At 48.7% G+C, this 14,906-nt stretch overlaps 1 protein-coding gene across 1 annotated transcript in view; it reads left to right on the top strand.

Moving 5' to 3' along the window:
- The window catches only part of OSBPL10 (oxysterol binding protein like 10), a 138,078-nt gene that overhangs the window by 109,358 nt on the left and 13,814 nt on the right, over window positions 1–14,906 (top strand). Inside the window, exon 6 of the mRNA XM_015561258.1 lies at window positions 8,602–8,751. Coding sequence (XP_015416744.1) covers window positions 8,602–8,751 — 150 coding nt within the window. The remainder of the gene's footprint in view (window positions 1–8,601; window positions 8,752–14,906) is intronic.

Raw genomic sequence — 14,906 nt, 5'->3', positions numbered from 1 at the left:
TATCATCCATAAATGAGTGAGATCATGTGGTATTTTTCTTTCATTGACTGGCTTATTTCACTTAGCATAATGCTCTCTAGTTCCATCTATGCTGCTGCAAATGGTAAGAATTCCTTCTTTTTTACAGCAGCATAGAATTCCATTGTGTAGATGTACCACAGTTTTCTAATCCATTCATCTGCTGATGGGAGCGCACCCTATGTCTTAACCCTTTGCTTTTCCTCTTACCAGTAGCCAGGAAGGCTAGCATGGGTCTCAAATGAGTTCCTTCCCTACCTTTCCCAGGCCTTCTAGAGCAGCAGTCACCAACCTTTCGGACCTCACGGACCACCAGTAGTCCACGGACCACCGGTTGGCGACCGCTGATCTAGGGAACGTGCCACGTGGGTGGCAGCCCCCTGCTCCTATCACTCCAGACCGTAGCTGGTCTTCTGGGGCCGGTTGATGGCCTGCCTCTCTGATTCACTGTCCTTGCTGCTTGTGTTTGTCTCTTGTGGTTCCTGGATCTGCTGTGCACTTGGCTGAGACTTTCTTGGACATTTCTGTGTGTTCCCTCCTGGTGGAGCCCCAGATCCAGGACCTGGAGGTCAGGGCCATGGCCTATTTGGGGACCCTGGACCTTTTGCAGGTCCAGAGCCCTGAGTGTCCTCACTGCTGGGGGGCCTGGGAAAGGAGCGTGGGCTGCATCATACAGCTTCCAGTGCTGCCGGAAGGAGGGGCCCAGGAGGAGGTGGCGGGCGCTTTAGCAGTGGCTTCTAGATCCACAAGCCCACGGGTACCACCACGTACCCAGTGCGAAAGCCAGAGACCACAGAGCGGTGGCGTTTGCTAAGCATTTCCTCTGAGCTGTGGGTGGTTCCGCCTCCGTTTCAGACGAGGACCCTGGGCCTGACGGGCGGGAGGTAGTGCATGCAGCATTTACACTCAGGGCCGCCTCTGCACCGAAGCTCGGCGCTCGCCCTTTATGCTTCGATGCCTCCCAGGGCTCCGGGATTGTGTGCTTCTGTTTTTGTGGCCTCTTTCTTTTCCTATCGTGTCTTTGATCCCTGTGCTAACAAGCTTCCTGCGAGTTTGGAAATGTGACCCATGCTGCACGGCGGCACCCAGGACTGTGGCGACCCTGCCCCTCAACCCCGCCCAGCTTCGCTCTCAGGAAGTCCTGCCCAGCCCTGGTCAGGCCGCTAACTCAGTGCTGGTTGTGGTTTGCCAGTGCTAGACTTTGGTGCCAAAGGGACTCAGCTGTGTGGCTTGTGGCCTCTCGGTTCCTGCATGTGGGTGGCCGGGACTCTCGCTGGGCTACGTCAGAAGCCACCATTGCATCTGCTGCTGCTGCTTGCACTTTGTGGTCCTTTGTTTAGACTGTCTTTGTTCCTTCCCAGTTCCTCTCTTTGTTGCTTTCATTGGGTTTCCAAGCAGATAATGTGGAAATGAGAAAAGGGCTGATGCTGCCGCCTCCTCTGAATGCTCCCCTGGAATGTTTTGAAAGGAGCCCCGACGGGTAGAATTATCCCCGACTGTCTCCGCTGATGCTCTCCTTCTGCCTTCCAGGGCGTGCTTTACTGAAACTTCACCCTCTCTGCAGGTCGGCCCCTTGGCTCAGGAGGAGCCTCTGTCCTTCCAGTCTATGAGAGCCAAGTGTGGCAAGTGTGTGTGTATGTGTGGTTAGAGCAAGACAGCCGCGCCGCCCCTGGGAGGCAGCCGAAGGATTGTGATGTCAGTGGCCACCAACTCACATCTCCAAAATGGCAGCTGGGACCATGCTGTGTGGACATGCCTGTGCTCGAACCTCTTAAGGATGAGAGACAACGTCTCCGTCGGGTCCCCCCTTCCCCCAACAGTGGCCTCATTGTACCTACCTCCAAGATAAACTCCCTTAAATAGGGTGGTGGCCTTCAGCGCACAGTTGGCTACCCGGCTTTGGATGTGGCTCCACACAGAATACAAGGATGTTTGAGACAGAAGATATTACACGTGACAGCTGCCCTGCATCAGGGCCAGGGCGCATCCGCTGGCCTAGACACACCATCCGAAGATGTGTGTCCGACCACAAGCTCTTTGGTAGAATTTCTGACCAGAAGAGAGCATCATCCAGTCAACTGAGAGGCCCTCCGCCCAGCATGGATGGCCTCCTCTGGGGGAATTAGAGGCAGGCACTAAAGAGACTGTTCCTGAGGACACACCCCCCTGTGCTATCGTGGGAAGGACAGTAGGTCATCAGGAGCAGCCACTTTTCCATTCCTATAACAAAACATTATGTCTGCGTGTGTCCTCAGGAGAAATGGTTTTCCCCAGCACGTGAGAGAGAGGGCCCTGCACTTGATAGTCATGCGATAACCATTTCTTCCTGGGGGATGAGGGACAAAAATGCCAAGTGGAATTCACCGGACTGCGGGCCATTTTCGTGCACTCCAAGCTGGGCGGATATCATTGACTTGGGTACAAAGCTGGACTGGGTCTTCGAGGGCGGCTACACCAGTGTTCGTGACCTTGGGCTGTGTGAGGGGCCTTCTTAGGATGTAAAATATTACTAATATGAAGATACACTATGAGGATCAAGGAATGATTGTGATACTTGGCTTAAATATGCTGTGAATATTGAAATGAAAAAGAAAGTGACTAGAGGGGAAAGGGACTAAATCCTTGGTTTTATGGATTCCATAAATGTCATCAACGACAGTAATACCATTTTCGTTGGAACCCCCCCAAAATTGGTTCAGTAGTTGGTCCCTGGGCACCTGTACCTCTTAGACCAGAGGTGGGGAACATCTACCCTGTGGCCTGTATAAGGTCTGTGAAATCATTTGGTCTGGCCCTGCCAAGGCATTAGGAGCGAGTTAATTAAATGTGTGACCAAATATAGCAGGCTCATTTTTAAGTTGATAACTTTGTATGGCCCACGAATGATGTTATAGATACCCAAATGTGCTTGGCAGACAAAAGGTTCCCCATCCCTGTCTGAGACACTCGGATGCCTTGCTTCTCCTCCAATAGTCACCGTGTTTCTTTATTCTTCTCCTTGGTCTGTCACTTACCTATTCTTCCCATCTCTCTGGCCTCCTAACCCATATCCATGTTTCAACTTCACATTTCTCTTTTTCTAGAACCTTTCATTTTCTGGCAAACCAACTTCTATTGACTCTTATCCCCTAGGAAACAGAAGCAGACTTGCCCTGGTGGCCATTCCTGCATGTGACTGCATGTTCTGTGTAGTTGTGGATTGAGAAGTAAGTTACATAGGAGGACACACATTCCCTGGTTACTCCTTTGCCTGGGCTGCTGTATATCATGATGTTTCTCTCATTTGAGTACATCGAGGGTGGTGCTTTGGGTCTTCTCCATCCCCACCTTTCTGTGGTCCTCAGAATATTAGATTTCCTCCTTGGCATGGCTGGGTTTCCCCATTTTCCCATAAAGACATTATCTGCACAATTTTTGCTTCTTGTCCTTCAATATCAAGGCTCTTTGATATGACTCAGTTCACCCCATGCCTCCGTGCCAAGGTAGCAAGCAGTATGCGGGGAGAGATGCCAGGCTTTAAAATGATGGCGCTGCAGTGTGCTCGCTGCCAGAGGAGAGTTGGATGTTCTTGCCCTCACTGGCTGTGTTTTCTGTCCTGGCTCAGGTGGACTTTCAGGATAGTGACTGATCAGTTGAATTCTGTGAGTTTTGTTTTTCTGATGACGCTTATTGACTTGGGCAGAAGACCACACTGTAGGAGCCCGCTTAATCCGTGTAGACCCCTGGCACCTGTATGTCTGTGATGTAATGGCTCTGGCACGGACTTGCTCCCTATTCACCAGGAAAAGGGCTTCTTCAAAGGTTGGTTATGCCACCACACAGGCCTCTCCCAAAATGGTTCAAATCTGAGGATTCAGCCCTTGGAGTTAAGGCCCTAGGTTCATAGGCATTTATAAATCAAGAGGACATTAGTAGGTCAAACTGCTTATATTGGCTCCACTTCTCTGAGCACCAGGTTTTAGTTAAGAAAGAAGAGAAGGTCATTGTGGAGAAAGAAGAATGGGTTGGATGTGCACCGTCTGAGAAAAGGAAAATAGGAGTGAGGCTCAGGAAGGGGGAGTAGATTTGAGGAGCGGGGGGTTGAGGGGGCGGGGTGGAGTGAGGCCTGCGGTAAGGAAATGAATGGACTCTGAAGATAAATGTCTGTTTCCTGGTTTTTCTTGGAACTGACCCAAACTGTAGTTAAATTACATATGTGTGTTGAATAAAATAGATTGGAATGCCAGTCTTGCTTGGAATTTACATTTGGATTGAAAAAATCAGGTTTTTGTTAAAGAGATGAGAGCAGTGTGTTCCCCACACTGGTGTCCCCTTGGAAAGGACTATTGTGGAACACAAGTCACACTTTTGCTTCTGGTTTGGGCCTCACCATAGTCTCATGGGTGTGCTGCCCCCTGCTGGATGAGAAGTGGAGGTGTGGTTAAGGGCAGGGGTGGTGCATCTGCAGATGCTGATACTGTCTGATTAGACCGCTTCCTACCATAAGAGTCTCTCCCTCTTACATGATCTCAGACCCTTTGGTTCTTGAGAGGCCCAGAGGTCAGCCCAGGGCCAGACACGCTTCTAAGAATCCAAGATCAGCAGGGATCCCTTCTCTCCAGAAAAATGCCCAGACATACAATTTTTATATAAAACATCAAGGGCTGTGATAGATATCTTAAGGAGTGTCCATAGGGCCCAGATTAAGAACCCTTGTTCTGGGGCACAGGTCACGCTAAGCTACCGAGGAGTGGTCCCCAAACCCCAGCCTGCCGCGTGGCCTTTTGCTCTTCGTCACATTTCTTGTCCTCACCCACGTTTGCTAATAGGCATGATGAGTCACTTGATTTTTGTAGCCCCGAGTTGTTCATGTGGTAGAAATACTGAGTCATAATTTTTGTTTTTATTAAGAACCTCATTATTCCAAAGCCTGCTTCTCTTTCAAACACATTTTAATTTCATTTTCTCTTCGAGTTTGGCTACATTTTTATGGCTGAGCTGGCTCATTTGCAAAGATCTCTGGGGATGGGGTATTTAAAGATTCTTCTTAAGTCTCATGAAGTTTCTCAGCATTAGAAAACCATTTCTCATTTTCAGTTTCCTCTGAGATGGAGAAACACTGTTCTGTCATCACTTTACAAGCAGAAATCCATAGGGACCACAGGGTGTGGGCATGGGGGGGGCCCCGGACAGAAGCAGAGCTCTGGGAGAGGGAGGGTGAGAACGTGGGCCTGATTATGGAGAACAGACTGTGAGCCAGTGCCCATTAGCGCTGTTTTGGGTTTCACATCAGAGGAGCAGAAGCAACAAACCTGGACCCCAAAAGGGAAGAAGGCTTTCTGTCTTTAAAACTCCTTCCAAGCCTGGCTCTAAACTGTCCATTTCTATTATTATTATTATTATTAATTTCAGAGAGAGGAGGGGAGAGGGAGAGAGGGATAGAAACATCAATGATGAGAATCACTGATCAGCTGCCTCCTGCACGCCCCCTACTGGGGACCGAGCCTGCAACCCAGGCATGTGCCTTGACTGGAAATCAGACTGTGACCTCCTGGTTCATAAGTTGACACTCAACCACTGAGCCACATGGGCTGGGCCAAGCCTTCCATTTCTTGCAGTGCTTGCTGTCAGGTGCTTTGGGGGTGCTGACATATTTACGTTGCCAACAGACACCTTTCTAAATGAGTCCCACAGCTCTATCTACGCCTACGCAGTGCCTTGAGTTTGGACCCAAAACAGAGGGTGGGCTCACCTTCCTGCAAAAGTGAGTTCCAGTGAGGGTGGGATTGTGGGTATCATCTAAGACAGCGGTCGCCAACCTTTCAGACCGCACAGACCACCAGCGGTCCATGGACCACCGGGTGGCGACCACTGATCTAAGATGTTCACTAACAATGTGGTGAATGAAACCAGCTTCTTTTTTTTTAAGCCCCTGATTGTTTACTTGAGGTTGGGCAGGAGAATTGTTTGCAAAGCATCCTGTAAGAGCCAGGGCCAGCTCTCAGAAGCGGTGGGAGACAGGGCGATTGCTGGGTCTGTGTTTCAGCGGAGGGCACTGCTTGCTGAGGATCTGAGCCAAGGACGCAGATGTGTGTCGGGCTCCCCTCGGCCTTTCTTCCGTGGCAGGACTTCAGGGCCTCAGGAGCTCTGGCCCCAAGGCACCTGGAGTGAGCCAGTTTCTGGGGCCCGTGTGCCAGCCTTCATCCTCTCTGCGGGAGCCAGTGCCTCTGAGAGTCATCATCAGACACAGGAAACGTGTTGTTGCGTGTGGTGGGAAGAGCTGGAGAGGCTCGTGTGCACGTTCACCCATGTTCTTAGTATCACGGGTCTTGCTAAAGGCTTCCTTGGTTACTGGAATGGGGGACGAGCTGGGTTTAATTTTCAAGTCAGGCGGACAGCAGCAGGAGGTGAGCACGTAGCCCTGAGTGGGGCAGTGAGTGGGCAGGATGGCGAGTTCTCTGTGTACCGGCTTGTGGGCAAACGGGAAATCACATTTTCAGAAGAAAGGATCATTCTTTGCTTCAGAATCCTTATGGCTGCCTCACTCGAGCTATTGATTTGTTTAGCTTGCAATCAGTACTTTGTGAAAACAACTAATTTCAAGCAGGAATAATTGCTCTCAAAATGTAGCTACCTTTGTTGTCGAGATGTTTAAGGACTTTGCACGCCACCCCCACCCCCTTGGGTGCATGACGGTGCCTTGATTTGTTTGTGATTGTCCGTTTTCCTCCCAAAGCAAGATGCCCAGGCATTGCCCTCTCCTCCCACAGCTGCCCTGGGTTGAGGGGAGGTCTGTTGGTACAAATTACCGCCTACCAGGTCACCACAAAGAAGTAGGAGCTGCCTGGCTGGCATAGCGCAGTGGTTGAGCATGGACTATGAACCAGGAGGTCATAGTTTGGTTCCCGGTCAGGGTACAGGCCCGGGTTGCAGGTTCATCCCCTGTGTGTGGGGCGAGCAGGAGGCAGCATAAGTTGAATCCTCTCTCATCATTGATGTCTCTCCCTCTTCCTCTCCCTCTTCCTCTTCCTTTCCCTCTCCCTCCCCTCCCCCTCCCCTTCTCCCTTCCTCTCTGAAATCAATAAAAAATATATTAAAATAAAAAGTAGCATCAGCAGCACGTTTGCCACTGAAAGGGTTGTGTCTGAGTTCTCTGACTTCCCAGCATGGAATCGGGGCAGCCCGGAGCCCCTATATACCCCTCCGGTTAGTATCCTCTGAACCAGGATGGTCTGGCGCCCTCAGTATATTCTGGCAAAGGCACTTGCCGATGATGTCACACATTGCGATGAGGCCAGAGAACCAGGCACGGGATGGAGGAAACCCAACTCTTGGCTGGGGAGAGCCCCCTGGGCATCACTGAGGCTGCCCCACTGTCAGCCCAGGAGTGGGGTTACTCGAAGAAGACTTGGAAAATTTTAATTTCAAATTTTAAAAATGCCTGCCCCGGGGCAGGGGGAGGACCGTGTTTCCTCTGGAGTGCTGGTAAGGAAGGGCCGGCACGAGTCTGTTCGGCCAGACAATTGCAACCACCTCGATCACTGAGACCACCTTTGCGGATTGGAAGTGCCATTAAATAAAATGAGATCGTTCTGTCCAGTGAGGTTTATAAATCGTTCGTTTTTGCATGGACATTTGGGCAAGTCTGTATGCTTTTGTAAGTAATGCCTTTGTGCCCTGCATTGCTGTATGCTGACTTCACTGTGTCTGACCAGTCATTAGGAACGGTTGTATAATGTTGTATGCAGTGTTTTTGTTTACATGAAAACAAGCATCATAAGAACATAGATAAGTGTGCAATGGTTACTTTTATTCAACAGAGTTCTGCAGACAGCTTGACATGGTCGCCAGAGTGCTTGGTTCTTGGGTATTGAAAACTTTGTGCTCAGTCATTCCCTTTTGCACATTTTGTTTATTAACTTGCCTGTTGTTGTGGGGTTTTTTTTATTTATGTTCTTGGAAAAATGGAACCGAGCAATTGAATTATAATAAACTTGCATGAGGAAAGCAGGATTTGGTGGCCAGCGTGTATCTCAGCATTCTTAGAAAGCCTCAGAGTTGGTCTTGACATTTTCATTTTTGCCTCCCTCCCTAGATGAATGCCAACTCACTTTTCACACTTGCTGTTGTGATATTAATTGATGTAAAACAGTTGTGGGTAAATTTTCTCATAAAATAAGGTAATTTCAGCCCATCCCTGGGGTATCAGACCTTTTCTTAAACATAGAAAAAATTATATTAGATACAAAGTGCCCTGGGTTGTGCAAGTTAATAAGAGAATATTGTTTGGGAATGGCCAAGGTTAAGGGGGCTCATTCCTGAACGTTATAGTTTCTTAAAGGGCAGGGATCTTTCTTGTCAGGGGAAGTCCTTCGGCCAGAAGGCTCACTCATAGGAGGTGGTGGGGAGATCAGAGGGCATGTGCAGTAGCTAAGGATGGCCTGCATCCCCAAAAGGGTCATCCTCCACCCTATGGCCAACAGGACTGGCTTATAGAGAGACTCTTCCTGGGTCGGAGGTCATTGCCACGCATATGAGTTCGAGTGCTGTGCTGCTCCCTTCCGCTGGAACCGCTGGTGATGTTTATTGATGATCTTTTTGTAGCCGAACTCAGGCCCTGAATTGGTTTTGTCCGAAGATGAAAAAAGTGACACTGAAGATAAGGAAGAGGCAGAACTGGGCGTCATGGAGGATCAGCGCAGTGTAATTCTTCATCTCATCTCGCAGCTCAAACTCGGAATGGATTTGACCAAGGTAGGTCGGCGTGTCCCACTGGGCCCGTGGCCGGTGGTTTGGGTGCCATCTCTCGGACTTCCAGGCTCATCTTTTCCTTGTGAGGAGACTGGGAAAGCCGAGGGGATGAGCTCAGAGTTGCAGCCAAGTCTGGCTCTTCCAGGAATAACTGGAAAGGAGATCCATGCTCATCCTCAGAGCGTGCGCCTTGCCATTTGCTTCCTTGTGGGAGCTGTGAGTCTACAGGGCAGGGGAGTGCCAGAAAAGGCCGAGGAGATGATTAGGAAACTTCAGGAGAGGATACTCTTGTTTCCTGCTATGTCCTAGCGAAGGTTAAAGACGGCCTATGGATGCCCTGACCGGTTTGGCTCAGTGGATAGAGCGTCGGCCTGTGGACTCAAAGGTCCCAGGTTCGATTCTGGTCAAGGGCTTGTACCTTGGTTGTGGGCACATCCCCAGTGGGGAATGTGCAGGAGGCAGCTGATTGATGTTTCTCTCTCATTGATGTTTCTAACTCTCTATCCTTCTCCCTTCCTCTCTGTAAAAAGTCAATAAAATATATTTAAAAAAAAAAAAAGACAGCCTATGGAGATAGATACGACTCAGTGGCCACAGGGAGAAGCCAGGAGGGAGGAAAACAGTGGAGCCAGAGCGAGGCCATTGTGCACACCGAGGCGTGACCTGCTGCTGTTGTCACTCGCTTTCACAGCTTAGCTAGTCCCCAAAAGGCAACCTTGTTGGTGATCCAGTTTCATTGTCCACGTGCAGAGAAACAAACCCCCTGGTTGGTACAGGTGCAGCTAACTCTTCCTGGCAGTGAATTACCTACCCTTTATTTTGTCAGGTTGGGTTTTTGTGTTTTTTCCCCTGGTTTCCTTAAAGGATTACATGGGTCCTTCTCGGACGGTGGTCTTGGCCTCTCTTTGTTTGCTTATTTGCACTGGGTAGGTTTGCCAGGCTGAGGACAGGGTGCTGTATTATGAGCTAATTCTCAAGGTTATGAAGTTAACGGATGTTTCTTTGGAGAAAATTGCACCCACTCTGGGCCTTCCTTGGCAGAGGCCTGTGGTTCCCCCTGATGGGAAGGGACTGTCCCTCTTTCTGGGGGCACTTTGACTTTCTTGGTGGGCAGTGGGTTATTTCAAAGTTTCTTAGGGCCCTGCCTGAAGTTACTTCTAGATGGATGCAGCTGTAAATGTAATTAATCGTTCTCCGAGTCCCGAGTGTAGATCTTCTCTTTTTTTCCCTTTCCCCAAAGTAGTTCATTGTCTTAATTATGTTAATGGGAGAAAAGGCAGCCCTTATTGATGGCTCCATAAATCTGCAGCACTGATTCTAGCCATTTGGACGCCATCATCTGTACAGCTGGGCCATCACTCACCGCTCCGTTGGAGGCAGACAGCCCAATTAGTACTCACCAATTCCTGGCTCGATCTCCGGTGTCCCCCGCCCAAGAAACGGATGATTAAGTGACTTATTTGTGAAGGCAGATCGTATGAGAGAGAGAAATCTGCTTTATTGAAAAGTGTGATATCTTGCCCGGCGCGTTCAAGGCGCTGGTTTTGAAAGGCACCTGTCTGGTGTTCTGCACAAACACCATCAGAACATACCGAGATGAAAGGGGAAACAGTCACCCCACTCCCAGCCCATCCGCTCCATCTCCCCAGGTATCCTGCTTTTCCCATCTCAGACAAAGCCTCAGCGCCATTGTCAAGAGCAGAAATATAGCTGGTGGGTTGGGCTTGGCGTAGGCTGTGAGATCATATTCCCTGAGTCTGTAATTTCGGGAGGTTGTCTTGGAAAATGGATAAGTTCTCAGGTGTTGCATCTCTAGTACAGCCTTTTTTTCTTTTTCCTCCAATTTTTTTTTATTGTACATTTTCTAATCTACAGTAGAGTTGCAAGAATAGTACAGTGATCTTCTATGTATCACCTTTATTGGCCAGTTAACATTTTGCTACTTGGCATTTATTTCTTCTCCCTTCTTTCCTCTCTCCTTCTCCACTGCCTCCTTCCATTTCCCTCTCTCCCCCTCTGTGCATATCTGTGTGTATGTGTGTTTTTGATGAAGCATTTCGGAGCGTGTTGTAATGAGTATCCTCGAACAATAGCACATTTCTCTTACACAATACATTTGTCACACTTGGGAAATTTAACATTGCTGCCAAACTGTTTCATCTATGGCCCATCGCAAAAGTTCCCCAGATTGTCCCAATCCTCTTTATAGCTTTAATAAGAGCAAAAAGAGCATTGTGGGTGCTGTGACGGAGATGAGTGTGGGGCTCCGTGAAGATAGGAAGGAGGAGGTTGTTGGTTTAGCCTTGGCAGCAGGAGCTGCTGGGAAAAGCTTCATAGAGGTTACTCTTGAGCTGAGTAGCTGTGTCCTTTAGACAAGGCAGGAGAGGACAGAACAGGGAAACGGGTGAATGTGAGTGTCGGGGAAGGGGAGCTTGTAAGGGAGGGCTGGGGCTGCAGTGACGGGTCATGTGAGACCAGAGGGAGGTGCGGGGCTAGATTCAACCTTACCTCTTGTAGAGATGTTAGAAGACTGGCTGTGGTGTGGAGAGGAGTAAGGGTGGGCATGACAGGAAGTGAAGGCCAGTTAGGAAGCTGCAGCTATACTTTTCCAGAGGGTCTCTGTGCATGCCCTTTCTTTCTATTTAAAAAAAATTTATTTTTCAACTACAGTTTACATTCAGTATTTTGTATTCTCTTCAGGTGTATAGCATAGTGGTTAGCAGTCACACACTTTACAAAGTGTTCCCCTGATATTTCCAGTACCCATGACACCATAGTTATTACAATATTGTTGGCTGTATTCCTTATGCTGTACTTTCTACCCCCTGACTGTTTTGTAGCTAAAAATCTGTACTTCTTAATCCTCTCACCTTTTCACCCAGTCTCCCACCCCCGCCTCCCCTCTGGCAAACGTGTCTGTTCTCTGTATCTATGAGTCTGTTTCAACTTTGTTCATTTAGTCTGTTCTTTAGATTTCACATATAATTGATATTATCAGTAATTGCCTTTCTCTGACTAACTTATTTCACTTAGCATAATACCCTCTAAGTCATTCCATGCTGTCGCGAATGGTAAGATGTTTTATGGCTAAGTAATAACTATATCTATGTCTATATCTATATCTATATCTATATCTATATCTATATCTATATCTATATATATCATCACAGCTCTTTTATGCACTCATTTATTGATGGGTGCTTGAGTTGCTTCCATATCTTGGCTATTACAAGTAATACGTCTATGAGCATAGGACCGCATATATTCTTTCAAATTAGTGTTTTGGGTTTCTTCAGATATATTTCCAGAAGTGGAATCGCTGGGTCATAAGGCAGTTCCATTTTTAATTATGTGAGGACCCTCCCTACTGTTTTCATGGTGGCCATGCAGAGTCAAGGTGGTAGAGCCACCTTCACTTGGAGTTGTGTGTGTCAGGGCTGACCACCTCGCTGTAATCCTGCCTGCTCCCTCCCAGGCTTGCCTCCTGATCAGAGGGTCCCCTGGGCCCCGGAAGGGAGAGAGCAGGATGTGGAATGATATGGGGACAGTCTGGTGATGTGGACATTTGTGACCTTTCTTTCTAATTGACTTAGCCTCATTGAAGGGTTTTCCCAGGCTACTGAAGGCCAGAGTCCCTAACCGGCATAGCCTGTCTGGAGTAATTCTTAGGGGAGAACTTCAGTGGCCCTGAGGGGGCAGGAGAAGGAGAGATGGTGAATGTGTGGGGTTATTACGCCTCTCTGCTTTTTTAAAAAAATATATTTTTATTGAACAGAGATGAAGGGAGAGGGAGAGAGGTAGAAACATCAATGGTGAGAGAGAATCACTTATTGGCTACTTCCTACATGCTCCACACTGGGGATCCAAGCCCGCAACCCGGGCATATGCCCTGACCAGGAATCAAACCATGACCTCCTGGTTCATAGGTCAATGCTCACCCTTTGAGCCACGCCATCTGGGCTTGTCTTTCTTCTTTACTCTGCCATCAGCCACCTGTTGGGGGGAGGCTCCGGGAGAACAGCCAGCCACCTGGAAGAGCAGACGCGGAGAGCATGGCGATGGGCTGAGTGACGACCTGTCCCGCAGAAAGGCCCAGGCAGCGGTAACAGTGGCATCTGAAGGCCATTCTGAGCCAGGATGTACTTTTCCGGCTCAGATCCTTGAGATTCTCAATTTTGTCAGGTTGTAGCAGAAGGGAAATTAGGAAATCTCCTTTCATTTGATGGTTGTATTTTAAAGAATGTTTCTTCTTCCAGTACATTATAAAAGCAAAGCAGAAAGATACTCAGAAAAAGCATAAAAGTCATTCAGTTCTATCATCCAAGATAGATAGGGTCTTTTTATGATTCTTAGATGGTGTTACATGTTCAATTTTACATCTGGTTGCTTTTTTGCTTAACACAGGAACATTTTCCTCTTGACACAGTTTTTAAATGAAAGATAGAACAACATTAAAAACGATACCAGCCTCATCTCTGCAGTGGGCCGGGCTTCCCCCATTTTCCTCTGAAATCTCGGTGCTTTGCTAATCTCATGCCTGTCAGTCTGTCTCTCTCTCTCTCAGGACATCGTCTTTCATTGTATCTACATGCTTGGCAAGGAGGGGTCTTAGTGAGCTGAAGTGGAGGCAGGGCTACAGACCTGTAAGCCATGGTATTCATGATCAAGGATGTGCCCCCTGGAAAACGTTCTCATGGGAGTTAGGGACTGTGTTTCCTCATTGTGTGGTGACCCCCAACCATAAAATTATTTTCGTTGCTGCATCATAACTGTAATTTTGCTACTGTTATGAATCCTAATGTAAATATCTGATATGCAGGATGTGTTTTTATTGTTACAAATTGAACATAATTAAAGCATAGTGATGAATCACAAAAACAATATGTAATTATATATGTGTTTTCCAATGGACTTAGGCGACCCCTGTGAAAGGGTCGTTCAATCCCAAAGAGGTCACGACCCACAGGTTGAGAACCGCTGGTGTAAAGGAAGGACAGGCCTGGTCCTGTAAGGTGGGAACGTACAGGAGCTGCATGACCTTGGTCAACTTGCTTGAACTTGGACTCGTGTGGCTCCTCTGCCCTCCCTCGGAGGATGTCACGGAGGAGCCTGGAGGTCAAGGCCAGGCTTCCAGCTTCAAAACCCCGCGATTCCACACGAGGAGGAGCAACGTGAGATGCTCCAGGCCTAAAAGAGCTGTGTCATGCGGCTGCGAGGGAGGAATTGCGATACCCAGTAACTCAGTCATTTCGACATCACTGTCGAGCGATGAGAAACAGGCTCTCTCTCCTGTGCATATCAGCAGGAGTCATGAATTACCTGCTCTCCAGCCCAGTTTCGGAACACCCTTCATTTGCTTTAAGTGACCTAATGGCTGGGTTACAGGCACTTGGGTTATATGGCACCTGAGTGACCACTTGGATCCACTTTGTGTCCATGAGGAGTTTCTTTGTCCCATGCCTGTCGGAGCCGCTCAGATTTCTACTTCCCTGCAGCATGGGCAATAGCAAACCTGGGTCCCCCTATGCCGGCCCATTGACCAGAAGACTCTGAGTGCCAACCTACTTGCTTGTAACTTATGCTCGTTTCTTCTGGCCCTAGTGGCCCCTCTTCTCCGTGGCAGCTCTGTGGGCCTTTGCCTGGTACTGGCCCTGCCTCCTAGAGCCCCAGGCCAGAGGCTTCCACCTCCTACTCTGCCCGCGTCTTGTTGGGGTTTACGGGCTCCTCTTCTAACAGAGATCCCCAAATAGACACTGTCACTGATGGTGGGTCCTGGTCTACCTGGACCCCCTTTGACCACCAGCAAACCCCAATGTCCATGTTTGTGGGAACACACTGAGCATCCTCCTGGCTGTGCCTGATTGAGGAAGAACATGAGAAAGCCCTTCCAAGCTGTTTTCTTCACACCAGGTAATGAGTGAAAGGGGGCCGTGTGGTCAGAGCGGCGGCAGTGGAGAGATGGGGGGCGGGGGTGGGGGGGCATTGTCTTAGCCCAGAGGAGCCAAGAAGAAAATCACTCAGATCATCAGAGTTAGGTCGGTGTTGATTTGCCGCTGCAGCTACTTCAGTTTCTTCCGTACTGTTTCTCCTGATTCGTCATTTGTGTATAAATCGAAAAACACTGGCTCCTGGCTTGAGCCCCAGGGCCTTCTTGATGG

Source organism: Myotis davidii, unplaced genomic scaffold (assembly GCF_000327345.1).
Source record: "Myotis davidii unplaced genomic scaffold, ASM32734v1 scaffold395, whole genome shotgun sequence".
NCBI lineage: Eukaryota > Metazoa > Chordata > Mammalia > Chiroptera > Vespertilionidae > Myotis > Myotis davidii.
Note: the sequence above shows the minus strand (reverse complement) of the source record. Positions and strands in the feature narration are given on the sequence as shown.